General features: G+C 43.6%; 1 protein-coding gene across 1 annotated transcript in view; it reads left to right on the top strand.

Annotated features, from left to right (window-relative positions):
• Positions 1-23655, top strand: part of SNAPC4 (small nuclear RNA activating complex polypeptide 4) — a 185220-nt gene that overhangs the window by 70511 nt on the left and 91054 nt on the right. Inside the window, exons 15-20 of the mRNA XM_082264404.1 lie at positions 3689-3777; positions 5209-5679; positions 16551-16643; positions 17528-17744; positions 20005-20075; positions 21476-21598. Of these exons, the coding sequence (XP_082120530.1) occupies positions 3689-3777; positions 5209-5679; positions 16551-16643; positions 17528-17744; positions 20005-20075; positions 21476-21598 (1064 nt within the window). The remainder of the gene's footprint in view (positions 1-3688; positions 3778-5208; positions 5680-16550; positions 16644-17527; positions 17745-20004; positions 20076-21475; positions 21599-23655) is intronic.

Here is a 23655-nt window from a genome sequence, read left to right as displayed (position 1 = left end):
GGCCCTGCAGTTTAAACCCTGATAAATGCTAGGAAACCAGTCTCTAGAAACATTTATTACAGGTTCTGGAAATCCTACATTACCTGGTGTGAAGCCAGGAAATGGCATCCCTGCAAATATATCATCAGGAGAATTTTATAGGTTTCCTTCAAGCAGGGGTAGATATGAAATTAGCCTTGAGCACTATTAAAGGGAAAATTTCAGCCTTATCGGTTTTCTTCCAAGAATCGATCGCTTCCCACATTCGTTGATTCAGACCTTCATCGGGGGAATGTTACATTTGCTTCCACCTGTGAAGCCACCATTATGTCCTTGGGACTTAAATTTGGTGCTGGCAGTTTTTCAAAGACAGCCTTTTGAATCTCTGGGGCAGGTTCCACTGGTTCTTCTGACCAGGAAACTGGTCTGTTTGATTGCAATAACTTTGGCTAGAAGGGTATCAGAACTAGCAGCTCTTTCTTGTAAAGAACCATTCTTTTTTTCTCTCATCAAGATTGGGTGATTCTAAGTACAAACCCAGGTTTCTTGCCCAAGGTAGTGTCCGCTTTTCATTTGAATCTAGACATTATACTACCTTCCTTTTTTCCAGATCCTCACTTAGAGGAGGAAAAGTTATTGCATTCTCTTGATGTAATGCGTGCACTTAAGTTTTACTTGGAAAGATTAGCTCAAATTTGTAAGACCGAGAGCTTGTTTGTGCTGCCAGAAGGGCCCAGAAAGGGGTTGGCAGCATCAAAGTCTTTGATTTCTCATTGTAAAGGCACATTCTACCAGAGGAGTAGGTGCCTCTTTGGCACATCGTCATCAAGCCTCTATGGCTCAGATTTGCAAGGCCGCAACCTGGTCGTCGGTGCATACGTTCACTCGTTTCTATTGAGTGAATGTTGGGACCCAGGAGGAACCTGCATTTGGCCGCAGTGTAATCCTTTTTGTGGTCTGATGGCGGTATTTTTTTGGTGTTCCCCCTCCCCTCAGATGCATTGCTTTGGGACATCCCATATGTTATGATTTATGGCTCTGTGTCCTGTGATGTACAAAAAGAAAAATAAACGGACTTACCTGTAAAATAATTTTCTTGAAGTAAATCATGGGACACAGAGGTCCCTCCCCTCTTCTATGGGGCCTTTATTGCTTGCTACAAAACTGAGGTACTGCCTGTGTGGGAGGGGTTATATAGGGGGACATCCTTTCTGATTGGTTGCCAGTGTCCTTCACCTATAGGTGACGATATAATCCATATGTTATGATTTATGGCTCTGTGTCCCGTGATGTACTTCAAGAAATGGATTTTACAGGTAAGTCGGTAATGAAAAAATCTATTTATTTGTTTAATAAGTTATTATAGTGCACATATGATTTGTAGTGGTACTGTACAAAGGAATATTACACAGGTATAATATTTGCACAGTTGATTTATTTAAGGGTTTGCGCAGCATCGCAACTTTATTTAACTGGCTGATGATTGTGGGAATACACTAGCGGTTGCAGCAACCTATAATTTTTATAGGATTCATTGCACATTAGATTTTTTTTAAAGCAGATCTTTTTTATTGAAAAAACTTTTACATAGCAAAACAACACTGAAGAAAAAACAGTTAAAACACCAACAAAACAGTGCATACATCAACATAGCGTTTTGAGCAAGCACAGTTTTAAAGTGATATGCAGAGAATGAAGTTTCCAGAATAGCCAAGCCATGACCTGGCGGCTTTAAGTAGCATTGTTGCACCTCGTGCTCAACTCAGAACCCCCCCTAGAAGCAATAGAGTACCCCGTAGGAGGAAATGAATCCATTCCCGCCCCCAGGGGGTGCATCCCCTGAGTACTGGAAAAGTCCTCCAAATCCAGTGAAGTGTGGGGAGGTACTGCCACCCACATCCGATGGATTGGTATCAATCATGATGCACCGAACAACAAAACAAAAAAAAAAAAACTCCCACATAAATCCGGCTTATTGGTGAACTGCCTATCAGAGTCTCTCCAATTTGAATTGTCATCCCAATGTAACAAAGACGAACAAGCCGTTCAGCTATCGTGACTTTCCTCTACCTGCCCAGATATAAGCATAGATCGTCAGAACTTGTTGGTGCTGCATTATGACGAGGTGATTACCCCCCCCCCCCCATAATCCTATTTGTGACCAAGTGAAGAGGAGCCAAGCTTGGAACATCCAGCCATGGTCCCCAGATGCGGTTAAATTTAAGAGCATTCCCTCTGTGTTTATAAGTGAGATTGTCCCTGACCAAGAGCGATTTAACTTCTTCTATCCATTCAGTGTGAGTGGAGCGCAGTTGGGGAAATCGATTTCCTCGCTATTAATTTTCTGGCAAGGAATAGGATCCTAAGGACCGCCGTGTGTACTCCGGGGGTATACAATTCCTCATCCAACGATCCCAGGATACACAGCTTCGGGTCCAAAGGGAGAGTCAATTTCCATATAGTATTGATGGAGTGCAAGACTGCAGTCCAGTAGCGGTGCAGCTTTAAACATTTCCAAAGCATATGCAATAGGGTATATTAAAAAAGAATAGCGCACACATGCAAAAGAAATGACTATCAAATATGGAGACAATCCATAAATAAAAATGGGGATTTAGTCCCACCATATGGCCATATCGTGCTCAAGCCCACCACTGCGTCAAAGTACCCCATTATCAGTGGGTCCTACACTATCCATAAAAAAGGGGTGAATCCAGCCTCTCTAACCCTTGGAGACAACACTCCTTGCTGGGATAGATGTGCTATTGCACTACAAAGGACTCCTCCTATATCTACTTGATAGTGGACTCTGATAGAGTACAGGTGTGTGTGGGGGGTGGGATGCTCAACCTCAGAAGTCTGGTCAGACCGAATACATAATAAACAAGCAAAAAATTTTGGGGGAGCAAACCCTGAACATGTATATCTAAAGCCGGTGCAGCTATGGACCAAGCAACATGTATATTAAAAAATATATACAGATCCTCGGCCCAATCCTCCCGACACTTAAATGACATAGCTCTCGAGATCTGATCCATAAAAGAAGTGTACAAAGAGGAGATTTGTCCCTTTTTTTTACCGTCCAACTCACCAAACTAATAAGAATGACCGGGTTACACAGACCCCAAGTGGATCTTTTGGATTGCGATGCAAGAGCATGCCATAGCTGCAAATATTGGAAGAACAGGGAGTTGGGTAGACCAAATTCAGTGTGAAGTGTTTGAAATTCCTTAAGAATACCACCCCTGTATAGCTGCGATATAAACTTCGCTCCATATCTATCCAAGCTCATAGAGCTCCGCAGTTTGTCTAATTCTGGGTAGTTAGCATTGTTCAGAATGCGAGAGTGCACATTACATTGATTACACAAGCGGTAGCGAGGCAGTATTATCAAAGATTTAATGTGAAGTGCTTGAGCTCCCTTACTGGCCACCAACATCTTTGCCTGATCATCTTCGACGTATAGAATCTTTGGCCATTGTGATTGTCTGCGCTGGGTGGATGCAACTTTTGCACATGCGCAGGAGTTAATTCATCTCAGCGGTTTCAAAATTGTACACTGAGCTGCGTATAAGGTGATCTGAAACCTCCAACCTGTATTAAAATAAAATCATTTTGGTTACACACAGCCTAAATTTTGTAATTATATACCTAATTGCCAATATGGAAGTATGTTTAATATTTTGTTTTTTTTCCTCTACCCTTGCAGGTAAGTGGGCACAAGTGTGCAAGGAAATTCCACACCGGAATTCATCACAGTGTCTCAGCAAATGGAAGCATATTACAGGCTACTTTAAAGTATGTGAATGTTCTCTTACGACCTGTCCTTGTGGAAGCTGTTTAGACAATTCATACTTTTAGGACAAAAAACACAATTATTTGAATTTTATTGATAAAATACCAAGCATGTTAAGACTCAAAATTGTGTTTTTTTGAAATGGCAAAAAAAATCGACTGGTACATAAAGTTTTTATAGGTGATACTGTAAAAGCCTTTGGAAGTTATCACTTTAGACTTAATCTCGCAGCAAAGGAAAGCACAATCACTGTTTACATACATATGCGGGATTTGTGTAGTATGTGTTTTGCATACATGTGTATGCATGGGGGGGGGGGGGTACAGGGGTACTTTTAATTTTTTTTGTTTATTATATTATAGTTTATTTATTTACACTTTTTTGTTTTCATTTAACTTTACCACTATCAACAAGCCCCTTTGTTATAGCATGAGCAGCTGACAGGTTCTCCTTATGGAGACATCAGGGGTTTATTAGACCCCCAATGTCTCCCCTGCCCTCCAATGCAGCTATTCAAGCACATATCGTGCTTGATTAGCTGCATCCTTGGCTAAAGTATACAAAGCATGACTCTTCTAATTCAGAAAGTGACGTGATACAAGTTGCTTCCAGCTTCATTTGTTGCAGCAGGCTCAAGGAACCAATGTACCTCCATAACCTTCTGCTCTCAAAGTTACCGCTGTTTACCACAGTCCCAGGTTCCCTGGAGGAATAGGAAAGCCCATGAACCACCCTGGACGAGGGGGGTGTGTTTTCGGCCCTTCTCACCACTCAAGTGATTGGGTAGCCCAGATCACTGTAACTAAACAGCTGATCGCCGGGTTAAAAAAAAAAAAAAAAATGGCCCTAACCTCATAGCTGCAGTGCAGGGTATGTTAAAAAGGCCTTTTTTCTATTCTAAATAATTTTTTGCATGTTGTATGGATTTGATCTTTAACATTTGTTTTAAAGTGTATGTAATTCCTAACTATAAACCTTTTTTTTTTCTTCTTGCTTTTGGCCTGTTAAATACTGTATACATTGGTAGTGCTGTGATCTGTAAAATATTAACTGTAAGAACTGTAAAAAGGTACCTGTTGCTCCTGCCAGAAATCTTGTGAGCTTCCTGTGGTCTTTCCCTGTGCTGACAGTACACCTCTCCCACCTTCTGGTTTGAAGGAAAGGTGGAAGATGTTCTGTAGGCCTGTAATCAGCGTCAACGTTGTTTCAAAGCAGATGTAGCACAGTGAGTAAGCACTGTGACCTAGTACATGAAGTGTTACTGGATCATCAGAAAAATTTTAAAAAACAAACGACTAAAGGAAAAAAAAAACTAATGCAGCCACCTCATCTAAGAACTGGCAAGCTGCAATATATTACATTTTTGTTCTTGACTTTAGATATGCTTACATGCGTTTGCTTTTTCTACTTGTGCTCTCTGTATCCTACAGGAAAGAAGAGCGAGAAAAGGAAAGCTGAGAGCAAAACCTCTTAGACAAAAAAGACCACCAAAACTACCGGCACCACAAAAGCCCCCAAAGGCAATACAGATAAAAAAAGAGATGACAAGTGATGAGGAGATTAGCAGTGGTAGCAGCAGCAGTGAAAGCACTGTCATTAGCAGCAGCAGCAGCGAGAGTGAGGATGAAGCCATGGAGCTGGAGGACCAGTTTGGAGAAGGAGAGATCTCTAATTTGCTCCTGTCTGTTCCGGATTTAGATTTGTGGATTCCTAGGAAAAGAAGCTCTGGTTTGCAGGGCAAGAGCCTCCATGTCTACTCTGCCGCTTCTAATAACAAGGCACCAAGAACTAAGAAAAAAAAGAGGAAAGAGAGCACTTTCAAATTCAACACCATTTTGAAGGGTATTGCCTATCCTCCATCCACCGACACAGTTACTGAGACAGTTGAGGACTTCTTGAAAGAGGTAAGTTTAGTTACAATGCATGATTGGCTTTTAAAGAGGAACTGTAGTCTTCTAACATAAGTTGTAATAAAAACATCTTTGCCATTCTGAAATTTTCCTCTAACAACTTTTGCATATTATTTTATATGAATAAGATAAAAGAAGGTGCGCTCAACCTGTTCTAATGTATCCCATGAATCAACTTGGGAACATATTGAAAAAATATCTGTAGTTACGTGAACCAATACAAAGAAATGTTGATACTTGCACTAAAAAAATATGTGCAAAACTTAATAGTTGCAATATATATAAAAGTTATATGCAATAAATGTTGTACCGAAATAAATAGAGTGAATAAATAAATATGCAGTGTTCCAAAACTTGCTCCGTGCAGTAATTAGTATGCAAATAAATACAATGTATATAAAATAGATAGAATAAAAATTATAAACCAAAAATGGTGTTGAACGGGTAATTGCACATTAGGTTATCTGATGCGGATCCACACCAAAGGATGTAAAATCTACATGCTCCACAAAAAGCCGCCTTGTTAACACAAAAATAATTCTCAAATGGCAATATAAAATATGTGCAATATAAAATATGTGCAAAACTTGGTGTGGATCCGCATCAGATAAGGTAATGTGCAATTACCCTTTCAACACCATTTTTGGTTTATAATTTTTATTGTATCTATTTTATATACATTGTATTTATTTGCATACTAATCAACGCACGGAGCAAGTTTTGGAACACCGCATATTTATTTATTCACTGTATTTATTTTGGTACAACATTTATTATATATAATTTTTATATATATTGCAACTATTAAGTTTTGCACATATTTTTTCAGTGCACGTATTAACATTTCTTTGTATTGGTTCACTTAACTACAGATATTTTTCGATATGTTCCTAAGTTAAATCATGGGATACATTAGAACAGGTTGACCGCACCTTCTTTTATTTTATTCATTTCTTCACTTTATTGTTCTTAGAGTTCAGGTGCAGCCACCCCCTCCCCCCCCCCCCTATTTTTAGTTAAGCGCACCCATATACACTTCTATATTATTTTATATGTATTGTGATTCTCTAATTGGCAAAAACGCTGCAGAAGGATTCCACCACAAAGTCTGGCTGCAGCCATTTTAACTGTGGGCAGCTGAAGCTACTGCCTGTTCACTTCCTGGATTCCTGTGCTGCTGGCTACCCAGCATGCACTTACTAGTCTCGTGCCTGTGCAGTAAGGAAACTGTGGGAGCACACTGATGTTAAGTTGCCATAGGAATGTCAGCTTCTGTGGAAGTTCATAACCTGTTATGTATCAACAACATGGAACACAGAAACAGCCGAGGAAAGTGTACATACTATGCTTGTTCAAACAGGAAAGCAGCAAACAAAGGTTTTAACATTTTAGGTTTAAAGCATTGAGGATTTATGTGCAAAGTAAAGTATAGATTCATGTTGTTCATCTGTAAATTGTTAGTTCAAATTCCATTTCATCAGGAAAGGGGGGACATAATTTTCTATAGGTGTAACAAAAATGGAGTAAACTAGAGAGAGAGGCCATGTTGAACTGGAGAGTCTTCACATATGGTTTCAAGTGTCAACAAAGGAAGGTTTGGAGGTTTACTACCCAAAGGGGTAAGGAAATGTTTGACTGGTAGGGCCTATAAAAGGGGAGGCCATGGCTAGTATATCGGTCACCGATTTCCAATTTTTCCCTACTAAAATGTCTTTTAAATTAAACATATTCTTTTGGATAAGGGGGCGGATGCTCGGATCTTGTATCCCCAGGGGATGAAAGGAAGTTGGTATCCACGGCAGAGTCTGAAGGGGAAAAAGTACTTGGCTTCAGGATGGGAATCCTGCTCTTTCGGCCTGTGAGGTTCAAAGAGCAAAGTGGTGGTATAGGGGCAGACACTTTGCAAGTTGCAAACTCTGCAAAGCGAGTCAGCATCCTAAAGCTGGCCAAATGCTGTTTTTTTTTTTTTTTTTTCCTTCAAACCACAGGCTCCTCCAACCACGCTATAAAGTGTAGATGGATGAATCTGCGTGGTGGTTGTTGTAATCTGACAGCCGTTACCAGCAGCTATTAGAATACCTGAACAATGGTACAGTGCCTTGAAAAAGTATTCATATCCCTTGAAATTCTCCACATTTTGTCATGTTGCAACCAAAAATGTAAATTTATTTTATTGAGATTTTATGTGATAGGCCAGCACAAAGTGGCACATAATTGTGAAGTGGAAGGAAAATTATAAATGTTTTTCAAAAGTGTTTACAAATAAGCATTTGAAAAGTGTGCCCCCCCTGAGTCAATACTTTGTAGAATCACCTTTTTCTGCAATTACAGCTGCAAGTCTTTTTGGGTATGTCTCTACCAGCTTTGCACATCTAGATAGAAAACTTTTTGCCCATTCCTCTTTGCAAAATAGTTAAAGCTCTGTCAGATTGGAAGGAGAGCGTCTCTGAACAGCAATTTTCAAGTCTTGCAACAGGTTCTCAATTAGATTTAGGTCTGGACTTTGACTGGGCCATTCTAACACATGAATATGCTTTGATCTATACCATTCCCATTCCATTGTAGCTCTGGCTGTATGTTTAGGGTCGTTGTCCTGCTGGAAGGTGAACCTCCACCCCAGTCTCAAGTCTTTTGCAGACTCTTAACAGGTTTTCTTTTAAGATTGCCCTGTATTTGACTCCATCCATCTTTCCATCAACTCTGACCAGTGTTGAAAAAAATGTGCTTTTTCTGGTACTCCTCTTGAAGCCTATTGGGGCCAAAACGGGCAAAAAGAAGCTTCTGTCCTCTTTTGACATTCTTCAAGCGCCACTATGCCTAGATATGAACAAGCACCAATAAATATATTAAACATCCTAGTGTCGAAAGCTGTAACATTCTGGTGAAGCCTCAAATCATGCTTGAAATCGCTTAGGTGTGAACACGGGCGTTCCGTATGTCCGTATATCATCCCATTTGTTTGCAGGTGATATACGGACATAATGCATGTCAATGGGGTGACCATCGCTGACATCCGATTTGCGTCATTTCAGCTCTGTGTCAGCTCTGTTCTGTTTTTTGGAACGGAACTGAACCCTATTTTTCTTCCGTTTAAAAAAACGGAAAGGAAGCAAAATCTGATGTCAGCGGTGTCATCCGCTGACATCCGAAATCCCCATAGACATACATTATGTCCGTATATCATCCGCAAACGGATGGGATGATATGCGGACATACGGACCGGATGACACTTGTCCGTGAATAAAAAAAAGTGCCGCAGCGGAGGAAAAAACTGAGCGGCCGTGTGAAAGAAGCCTTAGTGTGTGCAGTAAGGTAGCAATATTTGCTTGTTGGATCCACATAACCTCATGCTACTTAGTAGCACAATACACATTATCCTCTACTACTCCGGTTATATGATTCTCTATGACTGTATTAGGATTAGATAAAATAAGCTCCTTTTTAAAAATGTAATTTGGCATGTAGGAACTGCGGGAAGTATGGTGGCTTTCAAAAGACTCTTAAGCCCCGTACACACGCACAGATCGTCGTCATAACAAATGTTCGTCTTTTCTCCCCGGGATGTCGGTGTCTGTTGAAAAGTGCAAAGACAGCACAAGGACAGCACAAGAATTTTGTCCGCAGACTTCAGCTGACTGCAGAAGTGATGTCATGTAATGGTTAACTTTCCCTGTGTTTTTTATTTTCTGAGCATGCCCAGTCTTGCAAATCTGCGGTCTGTCGGCTGATTTCTGTACTGACAGGCGAACAATCGTCCGTTCTGGTGTCCGCAGACAAAAATTTTCATGTTTGCAAGAAAGACTCTTGTCCGCGGATTGTGTGCAGACAGCTGTCGGAGGCACCATACTAACACGCGTACAATCGGCAGATCTTTCGTCCGCCGACGTTTGTATGACGACGATCTGTGCGTGTGTACGGGGCTTTAGACGTACATCTCAAGGATCAGGACATTCAGGGCTATGTGAGATGATTACAGCCACACACACCTACACAGGTTGAACTGGATGGACTATTGTCTTTATTCAACCTCACATACTATGTAACTATGTAACTTCAAAAGTCTTTCAGTGACACCATGCTGCAATGTTTTTTGGCACTAGGCCTTTGTCTGAGAACTGTCCTATCAAAATAAGGAGCCTTTGTAAATGCACTTTCTCTTACGTCCTCCGACAGTCGCCGCCTCTTCATATTCGTCACAATGGGGTATTAGACTTTGCTCCGAAGGAGTAGCTAGGCAACAGAATATGTTAACATTAAAGCTTTTAACATATCCCACCCTCAAGGGGTGGTCCCCTCAGTCAATACCCTCCTACTTCCTGCAACCATATCTCAGTTTCAATGTCTAGCTTGTCAGGAGTAGCTGGTTCTCTCTGTGCTGGGGCTTTGTGCCCCAGCCTCTTTCTTCTTTTTTGATTTTTTGTTTGAGTTTTTTCTCTCTCTTTACTTAGCTGTTCTTTTTGTCAGCATTAGTTAGCTCTTCTGACGAAGAGGATCATGCGGGCTGGGTCTCAGACTGATCAACCCCTGGTCGCAGGTCGTGGATCAGTGGCTTCCCAGCCTGCCATCGAGCGTTCAGCCAGGTAACGCTCCTGGCACAGTGAACGACCCATCCCTGTTCGGTGCAGGGATGATTGGTGAGGTGGCTACCTCACTGGACGCTGTGCGGTTTCTTAACCCCAATTTTGTGCGTCTTGTATGCGACTCTCCCTGCCCCATGTGCAGCGGCTTGTTCGCCTGTGCGGGTCCCCCACACCATTGAGAGGTAAGTGTATCTATGTGGGGACCTGTCTGTCGGGGGGGGGGGGTGTCAGTCTGGGACTGTGTAACCTGCCTCTGTTCACACTGTTTGTCTCCCTATCACTCTGCTGCATGCTGCGGGCTGCAAGGGGGGGGGGGGGGGAGCTGTGTGACACTGTCTGTGTCAGCCTTGTTCAGTGTGAGAAGCTGTGTGCTGTGGGGCATGTTTTGTGGCATGTTGGGGCACGATACAGCGATCGCTGCGGCGATCTGCCATGTTTTTTTATATGGATGGTGTTATATGAATAACTGTACTGTAGGAGCGGCGGTTTCGGCGCCAAACTGCGCCATTTTGCCTGCACTCGCTCCGGCCGCATGTTCTCCATGCAGGCGGCCATTTTCTTGTAGCCTCCCATAGGCTTTAATAGAGCGCCCTGGTTTCATCACTTCCTCTTCTCCTGGGTACACCGATCGAGGCAGCAGCAGCGGCAAGGGTCTCCTCAGGTTTTATCCTTCTGTTCTTGCTATATCCATTGCCTGTGTTCAGTTTATTGTTCCCTGTGGGGGTCTCATTGTGCTTGTGTGTGGTGCGGTGGGCTGCGCTTGCCGCGCTTGTTAAAGGGGCAGTTAACCCTTTATTCTCCGGCATATCATATTGGGGCAATGGATTCTCAGGAGGGCAAATTTCCTGCCACCTTGGTGGAAAGCCAGGGGACCGCTGTTTCCCCCCCCAGGGGGGGATTTGGCCACTATTGTGGCTGGCCTTGCTGCTCAGGTGCAGATGCTGGTGGCTGCTCAATCTACTAAAAGACCCAGAGTTTCTATTTCCTCTGATTCTGAGGGTGAAGGTGATGGGGCTGTTATGGCGGGGGTCTCCTTATCAGGGTCCCGCTCCTCCCTGGCTCTCGTGGGGTCCGAGGTGGAGGCTTAGGTTGAGGGGGTTGATAATTCTCCCCCTGGCTCGCCTGAAGAGCTTGCAATCATGGATGAATTGATTGCTTCCATAAAACGAACGCTGCGTTTGCAGGATGAAGTGTGTCCCCCCGCTGCCTTGGCGGCTTATGGGACGCAGAGAACGCAGGACGCCGCAGGTTTTTCCCTGCAATGATGATTTTCAGCGCACTGTTAAGGAACAATGGCGCAATTTACGCAAACCTTTTGCTGTGCCAAGTAGGTTCAAGCTGTGTTATCCTTTTTCGCCTTCCACTGATGAACGGTGGTGTGTGCCACCCCCGGTGGATCACGCAATTGCGGTTTTGAACAAATCCCCTGCGATTCCTGCAGAGGATTCCCCAGTGTTCCGTGATGCCACGGATAGAAGACTGGAGTCTCTTGCCCGTCATACTTATTCTGTTACGGGTTCGATGCTTAAAGCTCTGTTTGCCTCTCTTATGGCGATCCAGGCTGTCGCAAGTTGGACGCAGATGCTTAGGCCCGTCCTAGTGGCCGATTCGGCCTCGCCGGCGACCCTGGATATGGTGGATCAAATCCACCAGGGTGTCGTGTATCTGTGTGATGCGGACTTGGACTTAGTCCCGTTGGCTGCACGTGTACACAGCGTGGCGGTGTTGTCTCGCCGCCTGGTTTGGTTGAAGTGTTGGTCGGTGGACCAATCTTCGCGTAAGACCTTAGCCAATCTGCCTTATGATGGGTCTCGCCTTTTTGGGGAGTCCTTGGTTGCGTTGATTAAGGGGATCACCGGAGGTAAGAGCACTCTCTTGCCCCATTTCCCCAAGGCTAAGGGGGCTTCTGGGAAGAAACATGCTAATTTTCGGCCTCCTCAGGGGTCCTTTCGTGCCTTTCGGTCGCACTACAAGGGCAAACCGTTCAAGGGACAGGGCTCTCAAAAGAAGCCCTGGTCTGGTAAACAGAAGTCCGGTCAGTCCGGACCCGCTGCCCATAACAGTGCGGCCTGAAGGGGTGCCCTCACCCAGTTTTGGGGTGGGGGGACGCTTGCTCGGTTTTCTTCAACCCTGGTTGGCCCGTGTGCGGGACCGGTGGGTTCAGGAGATCGTTCGATCTGGTTACAAGATCGAGTTTCTCTCTCGGCCGGAGAGCAGATTTTTTCCCTCAAATCTTCAACTGTCTCCAGAGCGTTTTACGGGACCTGCACCTGGCGGTGCGAGACCTGAGGGCTCAGGGAGTGGTGGTTCCGGTGCCTCATCGGGACAGATTTCGGGGTTTTTATTCCAATCTGTTCACCGTGCCCAGGAAGGCGGGCAAGGTTCGTCCAATTCTGGACTTGAAGGCTCTAAACCGCTCTGTGCGGGTTCGCAAGTTCCGCATGGAATCCCTGCGGTCGGTGGTGGCTGCCCTGGTTCCGGGGGAATTCATGGCCTCCATCGATTTGAAGGATGCGTATCTTCACATCCCGATTTTCGAGGGTCACCAGAGGTACCTTCGATTCGCCATTGCGGAGGATCATTACCAGTTCGTGGCGTTACTTTTTGGTCTCGCCTCGGCTCCACGGGTTTTCACCAAGGTGCTTGCACCGGTTCTGGCATTGCTGAGGGCCCAGGGCATCTCTGTCCTGGGGTATCTGGACGACATCCTGGTTCGGTCTGCGACCAGCCAGGGTCTGGAAAAGGACCTGTCTGTCACGATGCAAACTCTGCAGGAGTTTGGTTGGACGATAAATTTTCCAAAGTCGACGCTGAGTCCGTCGGTTCGTCTTCCCTACCTGGGAATGATCCTGGGGTCGGTTCAGGCAAAGGTCTTCCTGCCGGAAGACAAACTCAGGACTCTTCAGGAGGAAGTCAGGTCCCTCAGGGACGTTCCGCACTCGTCTCTGCGGACGTGCATGAGATGTCTGGGATTGATGGTCTCGGCCTTCGAGGCGATTCCCTTCGCCCAGTTTCACACGCGGGGTCTCCAATCGGAGATCCTGTCCAGGTGGGACGGGCGACCTCAATCTCTGGATCTTCAAATCTCGTTGGGCCATCGCACCAGAAGGGACCTTCTGTGGTGGCTCCAGTCCCCGATGGTGTCGGGGGGCAAGTCTTTTCGTCCTATCTCGTGGACGGTGATCACTACGGATGCCAGCCTGTCGGGCTGGGGTGATGTTCTGGGCGTTCTGTCCGCCCAGGGAACTTGGTCGGAGGGGGAGTCCTCCCTTCCGATCAACATTCTGGAATTGCGTGCGATAAATCTCTGCCTTCATCATTGGACGGACCGGCTGCAGGGCTGTCCGGTTCGGGTGCAGACGGACAATGCCACGGCGGTGGCCTACATCAACCACCAAGGGGGCACCAGGAGTGCCCGAGCGGCTCGAGAAGTGGCCAACATTCTGTCTTGGGCCGAGACTCATGTCCCGGCGATAACGGCGGTTCACATTCCAGGGGTGGAGAACTGGCAGGCGGACTATCTGAGTCGCCAGACCCTGGATCAGGGGGAATGGTCTCTCCACCCGGCTGTCTTCCAGATGTTGTGCGCGAAGTGGGGTCTTCCAGATGTGGACCTGTTCGCGTCTCGTCTCAACAACAAGGTGAGAAGGTTCGTGGCAAGAACGGGCAGACGCGTCGGACGCGTTAGTGGCCCCGTGGCATCAGTACAAGCTGATGTATGCGTTTCCACCGATTCAGTTGCTGTCCAGGTTCCTTCGCAGGTTACACTCGGAACGCAGCACGGTGATTCTTGTGGCGCCGGATTGGTCTGGTACGCAGACCTCGTGAATCTGGCGGTCGACGCTCCGTGGCGTCTGCCTCTTCGAGACGATCTCCTGTCTCAAGGGCCGATATACCATCCTGCTTTACAGTCGCTGGCTTTGACGGCCTGGCTGTTGAGACCGAGGTCCTGAAGGAGAGGGGTCTCTCCCCTGAGGTCGTTCATACCTTGATCAACGCGAGGAAGTCTTCCTTGGGGAAGGTTTACTACCGTACTTGGAAGGCCTATTTTGCCTGGTGTGAGTCCAGGGGGTTTTCACCCCGCACGTACTCGGTTTCTCGAGTATTGTCTTTCCTTCAAACAGGTGTCGATCAGCGTTTGGCGCTGGCTACGATAAAGGGTCAGGTGTCTGCGCTGGCCGTTCTTTTTCAATGTCCCGTGGCTTCCAACTCCTTGGTTGGCACTTTTGTTCAGGGTGTGCGGCATCTGGTCCCTCCTAGGAGGGAACCTCTGCCTCCTTGGGACTTGAATCTCGTTCTATCTGTGTTACGTGCTCCTTTTGAACAGATCAGGGAGATCTCGTTGTCTATTCACTTGGATAAGGTGGTCTTGCGACCTAATCCTTCCTTTCTTCCGAAGCGAGTTTCGGAATTCCATCTCAATGAGGATATTGTCTTGCCTTCGCTGTGCGCGAAGCCTAAACATCCGAAAGAGGTGAGACTACATTCTTTGGATGTTGTTCGGGCGATTAAGGTTTACCTTAAATCGACTGAGTCTTTTCGAAAGACGGATTCTTTGTTTGTTCTTCCAGAGGGTCCTCGGAAGGGCATGGCGGCATCGGCTTCTACCATCGCCAAATGGATCAGGCAGACCGTTGAACAGGCATATGTCTTGCAGGGGAAAGTTCCCCCTATGCCTGTGAAGGCGCACTCTACCAGATCTCTGAGTACGTCTTGGGCCTGTCGTCATGGGGCTTCTGTAGCCCAGGTGTGTAAGGCGGCGACCTGGTCGACCGTACACACTTTCACAAAATTCTACAATGTGGATGTTCAGGCATCGGCGGATGCTTCCTTTGGCCGCAAGGTTCTTGGTGCGGCTGTTCCCTAGGGTCACCTGTTGGGATCCCTGGCTGTTGGGATACGTTTTTTATCCCTAGGTTATTTGTTTTTCCTGGGTTGTTGCTCCTGTTGAGCACACTTTTTCATGTTGCCCAGCTGGTTTCCTTCCTTTGGTAAGGTTCCTTTCTTTGATGCGGAGACTGCGTTGCCTTACGGCGCGGATGCGTTTCCCACCCCTCATGTTTGCACTGCTTTGGGACGTCCCCATTGTGACGAATATGAAGAGGCGGCGACTGTCGGAGGACGTAAGAGAAAACGGAATTTTTGTAAAATCTTACCTGTAAAATTCCTTTCTCTGAGTCCTCCGACAGTCGCCGCCCCCGCCCCTCTTTTGGGGTTTTGGTTATATACTCTACTGCTATTCCACTGAAACTGAGATATGGTTGCAGGAAGTAGGAGGGTATTGACTGAGGGGACCACCCCTTGAGGGTGGGATATGTTAAAAGCTTTAATGTTAACATATTCTGTTGCCTAGCTACTCCTTCGGAGCAAAGTCTAATACCCCATTGTGACGAATATGAAGAGGCGGCGACTGTCGGAGGACTCAGAGAAAGGAATTTTACAGGCAAGATTTTACAAAAATTCCGTTTTTTTTTTTTTTATCTTGCTCAGTACAATGAATTAAAAGTTTTTTTTTTTTTCGCTCCTAATTGAGTAAATTTGAAATCTTGCACATTTAAAGTAGAACAAGGCAATTTTTTTTTTTTGATAGTGAGGGGGAGTATAGCCTTAGCCAATAATTTTGCCATCCGTGTCTCATTGTTGAGATTTTCATTGACTTCCTGTCCCAAAGCCAAAACAGGAAGTGAAAGGAAATCCCTTTGAAGTGAAGGAATCCCTGGTTGTCATTGGGGTCACTGAAACTAGTCTCTCCATTGTAAGATTTCCCCTCTATTCCTGTTCTGGTGACAATCCAAAATGTGGGATTTTCTTTACTTTCAGTTTAGATGTAAACCAGACAAATAAAGAGGATGCACCTTCCTAATGGGGGCACAGGTAGCAATAAAAACCCTGACAGGTATTCTAATCCCTTTGCACTTTATCCAAACCGAAAAAAAGTTTTGCCGTTAGTCATACTTTACTATACTCATATGTACCAATTGTTCAAGCTGTATTCTCTTTGATTCCTAAGGAGGGACATTTCTTTTTGCCTAGAAAGACAGAAACATTTTAATTAGTTATACATTTGCTGCCAAAATGTTTGCAGGTGGCTTAGGGCTTACCTTATTAGAAAATTTAGCTTTCTAGATTATGTTCAGGTGTTCACTCAGCAATACATATGTACTCAAGGAAGATTTTATACAAATTTTTTTTTTTTTTTTTTCAAAAATGAAAAACCAATATACTTTTTAAGAAATTGCTCCTATGCCATTGCACGTTTTCATTGAACTGCTTTTCTGTCACTAGGAAGAAAAGAATGGACATGAAATTCTGCAGATTCGGGAAGAAGATATTATCAGGATTCTTATGAGGAACACAAGAGAAAGTGAAAGGAAACAGGTGGGTCTCTCTTAACAGAAACTACACACTCCAATACATTTGCCAGGTATGCTGTTCTCTAAGATTGAGTTCCTTTGCAAACATCTTCCCAATGTTTTACAAATATTTCCTTAAGAAATGTCTTAATAGGTAATGTCTTTATTTTTGGGTTCCAGGCTGCGCTGCTCCAGTAACTGTCAAACAGATATAATTTTAGAAGTAAAATGTGCCATTTTGGAACCAGTAAAAATACAGCACTGTGGCCCTTAGTGGACTGTATGACGGCAGATGTGGCATACATAGGTCTTTGTGCTTTTCTTCAAAACAAGGAGAGGAATTCAGAGAAAAGCAAAGGAACAAGTTGCCCCCTGTATCTAATTTGATTCCATGTTTCATTCTGTGACACAACTTACGTCTGTTATGTTGTACGTTTTTCAGTACTGTTAATTGCTACAAATTTGTCTAAAACCTTAACCTTTTTTTCCAAATTTTGGATGGAGTAGGGAAGAGTTATAATCCCTTCTAGGTTTTTATTGCTGTCTTGTCCCCCCCCCCCCCCCCCCCCCCGAGGATATTAACCATCTTTATTTGTCCTGGTAATCATTACCACAGAAAGTGATGGTAAATCCACAAAGATACAGCTGTCATCGAAACAGGTGAGGGCAAATTTTCCAATGAGAAGACCTGTCGTAGTGCCAACAATCTAAGCACAAATTTCCCTTACTTTAAAAAGTTCTACTTTCACTTCCTGTTGTGTCTTTGGAACAGAAAGTGAAGGCAAATTTCCCAAATAGGACACAGACAGCAAACGAAAAAAAAAAACACAGGTGTTTTAATCATTTCCTATGCTATCCAAAACTAAAAAGGTTTATATATAATTTACCTATTTTTTTTATCTCTGTTAGATCCAAAGAATAAAGCAAAGGCAGATTAAGCCCCCTCCAGATTCAGACGGTAATCAGCACAAGGATTCCAGCGCGTCTTTGTCGCAGTTGGCTGTGACACGTCTGTACAGAGCATCAGTAGATCGGAGGCTGCTCTGTGCCGTGACGCGGTGGGTAGGAAATGTATTTCTTCCGCTGTCCGCAAACCGTGGAAGGCGTTTTAGAGGAGGAACTCGGGGTAAGCCATTAAATACTGTCTATTTATATATATATATATATATATATATATATATATATATATATATATATATATATATTTTTTTTTTTTTTTTTTTATTTATTTTTTTTAATTCTTTTTAAAGGTTTGCATCCAAAATAAACAGTTCAACACAAAACCGCATGGTTTGTGATTAATTAATCTCAATTGTAAGTGAGCAACTGGTAGATATGACCCTAAATCGTATGTATAAAAAAAAAGTACCAGGAAAAAGGTTGATATTACAAGGTCTTCCAAAATGAATAACAAGTTGCACATTAACCAGAATGCTAATTATGACTGTGTGTAATATGTTTTCAGGCAGTGCTTCTACAGTAAATCTGAGAGACTGGTTTGCCGCTTTTTCCCCCAAATTCTTTGTTTCCTTAATTGCTAAAAGTTGTGAGTGAACTGTGGCCTGAACAAAAACTATTCTCTAGTTGTTAAAAGCAGCACTCTTAAAACAGACATCTCCACAGTGTTTTTTTGTTTTTTTTTGTCTTTGAGAAAATTTTTATTTTTAGAGAAAAGTGTCACTCTATTAAATAGGAGCAGCATTTTGAAATTCTATCCATAGAACCAGATCTTGCATATTTTTTTATTGTGCTGGCATAGTTATTGAGTGTGATCTTTTCTTCTTAATAATTCTAGAGAACCAGGTCTTACTTGTTGGGGTAATTGTTTGTTTCCATGGTTTTGGAATGCAATCTTTGGCAGTATTTATTTTGTACCTACAGGTAAGCCGATAATGAGGCTTACCTGTAGGTACAGTGAATATTTCCTAAACGTGCACCATAGGAGATGTATACATGTGTAGCAGTCGGTGTCTTCCCCAGCACATGCTCACTGCATTCTCAATGGATGGCATGCTGTAGAATGTACTTCCACTACAGCATGTAGTAGAAGAGACCACACTGCTGGTAAAAAAAAATAAAATTGGAGGGGAGTTTTACGAGTAATGTTTGGAGTATGAATCGCAGTCATGGTAGGACGTGCCTTGACATTTTACCTGGATTTCGATCAAACCATATAAAAGACATTTTGGCTCAATCTGATGAAGTCTTTTCCTATTATGTGAGGCAAGAATTTTTAGTTCAGGTCAAAGATTTTTCCTAGTTTAATGAAAATAGTTATATAGAGATATGCTATATGGGAGGTGGCTAATTTAAGGGCGAAACCAGTTTTTATTTAGTCCAACAATTTATCAGAGATTTGTATCCCTAGATCTTCAGATTTGCAATAGTTGATTTTGCAAATGTTTTCATTTCTGCTATTAGGACATTACCTGGCTCTTACTTTTCTAGTGTTTTTTAGTTCACAAAAAAGTTTGTAGTTTTTTAAGAAATGTTATTGGGTTTAAGTTATCAGTATTTTTCTAGTGTTCTTTTAGTTCACAAAAAAAGTTTGTTGTTTTTATGGAAAATTTTATTGGGTTTAAGTAATCAGTATAAATAGTAAAGAGTTCATTGAGTAATTTAATTTTTTCTTTTATCCCTTGCTGCCATCACCTGACAGCCCTTTAAAAAGGGGTCTTAACGTCGGGAGGTATGCTTCCTGATCATGTGTCAGCTGTTGCAGTGGTCACATGATTGAAAGCTCCTGATAATAAACAATGATTGAGAGCTGATTATGACAGCTCAATCACTGTGCTGGATGTGTCCAGTGAGCACTTTCTCAGCACAGACAAGTGGTTTCCCATGGACGCATATGTGCAGCAGCTCAGAATTTAAGCACACTTGCCCTGCTGCCACATATATGTGTACAACTGGCAGAAATTGGTTAAAGTATATGTAAACCCTATGCTTTTCTTGCTCCCTTTTAGCCTGTTTAATATACAACTGGATAAATTTGTTATATCTGTTTGACAAGTGCAAAATACTGTTGACCTTGCCAGAAATTCAGATTTATCCTTTATCTGTCTACACTTCCTGTGTTGTCTCAAAAAGCCCCTTAAGTTCTCATCTTGGACTGCAGATTAGCTTTTAATGTTGTGAGAATGGTTTAGTAGTTTAGCAGAATGCAACTTGGGAGGGCTGACACCACTCAGTTCACAAAATTGTTGTTTGTTGGCAGCCTACAACTGGACAACCGGTACTGAGTGCATACCTGGCAGATCAACTTGTTTTCTGTACTTGCAGGGTATTGAGGGGATAAAACTTGGGGATATATATAAGTTGCGAAGATGTTACTACATGTTTTTTGCCTTGATATTCACCTGAAGAATTTTTTTTTTCTTTTACAGCTGATGTGGTGAATAAAAAACTGAGTTGTGTGACTATAACCAGCACTCCGATTTTCACCCTCCTCATTCAGGTGTGTTTTTGGTGTAATCTTTATTGTGTTTTTGTAAGTGTTTCATGTCTTCTACCTTCTTTATAGGTTGATTTTGCATACTTATAGTACACATATAGCTATTTATTTTTATTATTGGCAGAAAAGGGATTTTTTTTTTATTTTGCCATCTGTTTTCCTATTTAGCTAATTTTCTGTTAAAAAAAGGTAACAAATGCCATTATTCTTTAACAGAGGTACTAGACAGTCAGCTGTTTTGGAGAGATATACCATATTTCCCACTAATACAAACTTAATACTCCAAGGAGGTCTTAAATGATTTCCTATTAAAATGGAAGACATGAAGGTCCTTCCTAAAAGATTGGAAAATCGATGGAAAAAAATATTCAAGAATTGGCCAGCACAATGGCTAGGTGGTTAGCATTTCTGTTTGGTAGGACTAGGGTCATTGGTTTGAATCCCAACCGTAGCACTCACTACCTGTCTGGAGTTTTCATGTTCCCCCTGTGCATTTTCTCCCTGCATTTTCTCCCTGTGCATGTGTTGGTGTTCTCTGGTTTCCTCCCACACTCCAAAGACATGTTGGTAGGTTAATTGGCTCTGTCAAAATTGGCCCTAGTATGTATATGTATGAATGCGAGTTAATTTATAAGCTACTTGAGGGCAGGGACTGATGTAAATGCCCAATATACAGTATATGTAAACCCCTGAATAAAATTGTTGGCACTATATAAATATCTTAAATAAATGCTTTGGGGCTGTTTTTCTTCAGCTGGAACAGGGGCTTTAGTCAAGGTAGAGGGAATTGTGAACCGCTCCAAATACCAGTCAGTATTGGCACAAAACCTTCAGGCTTCTGCTAGAAAGCTGAACGTGAAGAGGAACTTCATCTTTCAGCATGACAACGACCCAAGCATACATCCAAATCAACAAAGGAATGTGGGGTGATCTGATGAGGGCTGTGCACAAGAGATGCCCTCGCAATTTGACAGTTTAGAGTGTTTTTGCAAAGAAGAGTGGGCAAATATTGCCAAGTCAAGATGTGCCATGCTAAAAGACTTATACCCAAAAAGACTGAGTGCTGTATTGCATCAAAAGGTGCTTAAAACAAAGTATTAATTTAAGGGTGTGCACACTTATGCAACCATAATATTACATTTTTTTATATTTTAGCTTCTCTCCACCTAAAAGATTTCAGTTAGTTGTTCAACTGAGTTGTACAGTTTATAGGTCACATTAAAGGTGGAAAAACTTCTAAAATGATTTAGCTTTGTCTCATTATTTTACTTTACAGAAACCTGACATTTTACCAGGGGTGTGTAGACTTTTTATATCCACTGTATATGTAAACCCCTGCGTAAAATTGTTGGCGCTATATAAATACCTGAAATAAATAATTAACCTTTTGCTTCATTTCACAGTTTTTTCAGATAGATGCAGAAGGCTGTCTGCAGATGATCCGGCTGCGAAAATGTGAAGAATCTGAGTTTTTCAGAAGAGTCAAAAGCACTACAAAGAAAACAGCCAGAAAAATTTTAGGCTCGGTAAGCAAAGGCACACATCAGAAAAATAAAAAGCCATTACAAAAAGTCAGTCAGAAGGACACCTATTTGCCTATATAACAGATGGATATCTTAAAGCGATACTCCACTCAAAAGGGGATGTTCTGCTTTAAGGACTCTTTGCCCGCTCCTCTTGCCCAATTGGCACTGTTGAGTAGCGGAGGGAGCAAGTACCTGATTTTGACTGGTACATGCTCCCACTTTCGTTGCGCTCGGCAAAGGAAGTTCTCCTCTCTCCCTCCCCCCTGGAGTCTTCTGGGACACTAACAGGTCCCAGAAGAGCACATCCACCAGTAAGCCAACCATAGAGGGTTCGAATCTCAGCCGATTCAGCAGGGACTAGATGAGATTCGAACTATCGGTCGACTTGGGTACAGCCAAAATGCTGGATTTTACATGCGATTACTGCTAGTGGCTATAGCTGCTAGCAATATTCACTGTGTTTTCCCAGCTGGGATGGCTCCCCGTGCCCCCCTGCTGGGAGAACACAGTAGCTCTGCAGGAGGGATTCCTCCATCAACATTGACTGTGTTCTACCCGTAGTTGCAGGAAATAAAATTGCATCCTCTATGGTCTTCTTTAGACTGTCCATTCCCCAGAGTTATTTTGTGTATATAGTGTAATTCTAGAGGATTTCAAGAGTATTTCTAGCTAGCACATATTTTGAGCAATTATTGCACTTTTACGTTTTTATGTTTTATTTGTTTTTTTACGTGACTTTTACATTTTTTTTTTTTGATATTTTGTTATATTAATAAATATAGAGATTTGTAGATCAGCCACTGGAGTGAGCCCTGTATTTGACCTATCCTCACCTAACCTTTCCGTTTAACTCCTTAATGCCAGAAGGTAAATTAAACCGTAATGCTTAAATGTAGTGCAGTGTAATGTATTGTGCAATTTTGGCATGAACTATACATATCTTTACATCTCCTTTGTATATCCAGGTGATTTATACCTTGTTGTTTTCATGTGTGGGTTAATGTTAATGGATAATTTCTTGTTTCATTTCACTAGCAAAGGAAACTGTCCCAAAATAGTAAATATATTTCTCTTTCGTTCATTGACGGACACAGCTCCTGGTATTCATAACCACTGGGTTATACTGCCCCCTACAGGAGTAGGACACTAGGCAGAAAATAATTCTGGCTAGACCCATGGGCTGTCCCAGGGGGTATACTCCCTCTCTCTGCTATAGCCACTCAGTTTTTTTATGCCTAGTTCCTTGCTGGGATCTTTGGTCCTGGCAAATTTTTTTATTTTTAGATAGAATTTTTTTTCTCCTGGATTTTTCCTGTAAGATCTACAATCAATTGTCAGCCTGGATGATGTGCTGGATAATTTAGATCCAGTGGTCACCTCAGTCTGGCCAGCGCGCGCACCTCGACTCCTGGCTAAGTCGGCCGCGACATAGCCCCACTGGACGGGGGCTGGCCTGCGAGTTAAATGCCTCACGAGGTCACATACGACTGGGTCTTGGCCCGAGTCACAGCGTACCTCTTGGCCAACAGCCCCCCATTTCGATGGAGAGGGGTTCTGTCTGGAGCAGTGCCCATCTGGTTCCGGGTATAGTGAGTAGCTGTCCCCCCCCCTCTCCCCCTGGAAGATTTTGGGGTGGATGTGGGCCCCTCCTTGGGGCGGTCGGACCACCAGGTTCCCCTTCTTACCGCAGGCACCCCCCCCCCTTGCCGAGTCCCTCACCTGCCCCCCTCCTTTCCACACACGCTGGGGCTGTTTTGGTTGGTCTGGCCACTATTCCTGGGGTGGGGGCAGGGCGCTTACTAGTGATGGGGGGGGGGGGTGCGCCGCTTGGGACCGGACAATCCACTGTGGGGGGGGGGGATTTTACCTGGTGAGAGCTCCTGCCAGGGCCCCCCATCCTGCCTGGATCTGTCCTTGAGGCCTGGTCTCCCTCCTGGGTCCCTGTGTGCCTCGTGGTGCCACACGGGGCCGCCATTTTGTTGTAGCCTGTAGCCCGCTGTCATGTTTGTGTAGTCCGGCAGCCATTTTGCTGTGGTTTGCCATTGAAAATAGTGGTG

Source organism: Pelophylax lessonae (genome assembly GCF_965119305.1).
Source record: "Pelophylax lessonae genome assembly, chromosome: 7".
Taxonomy (NCBI): domain Eukaryota; kingdom Metazoa; phylum Chordata; class Amphibia; order Anura; family Ranidae; genus Pelophylax; species Pelophylax lessonae.
This window is presented reverse-complemented; position numbering and strand designations above follow the sequence as displayed.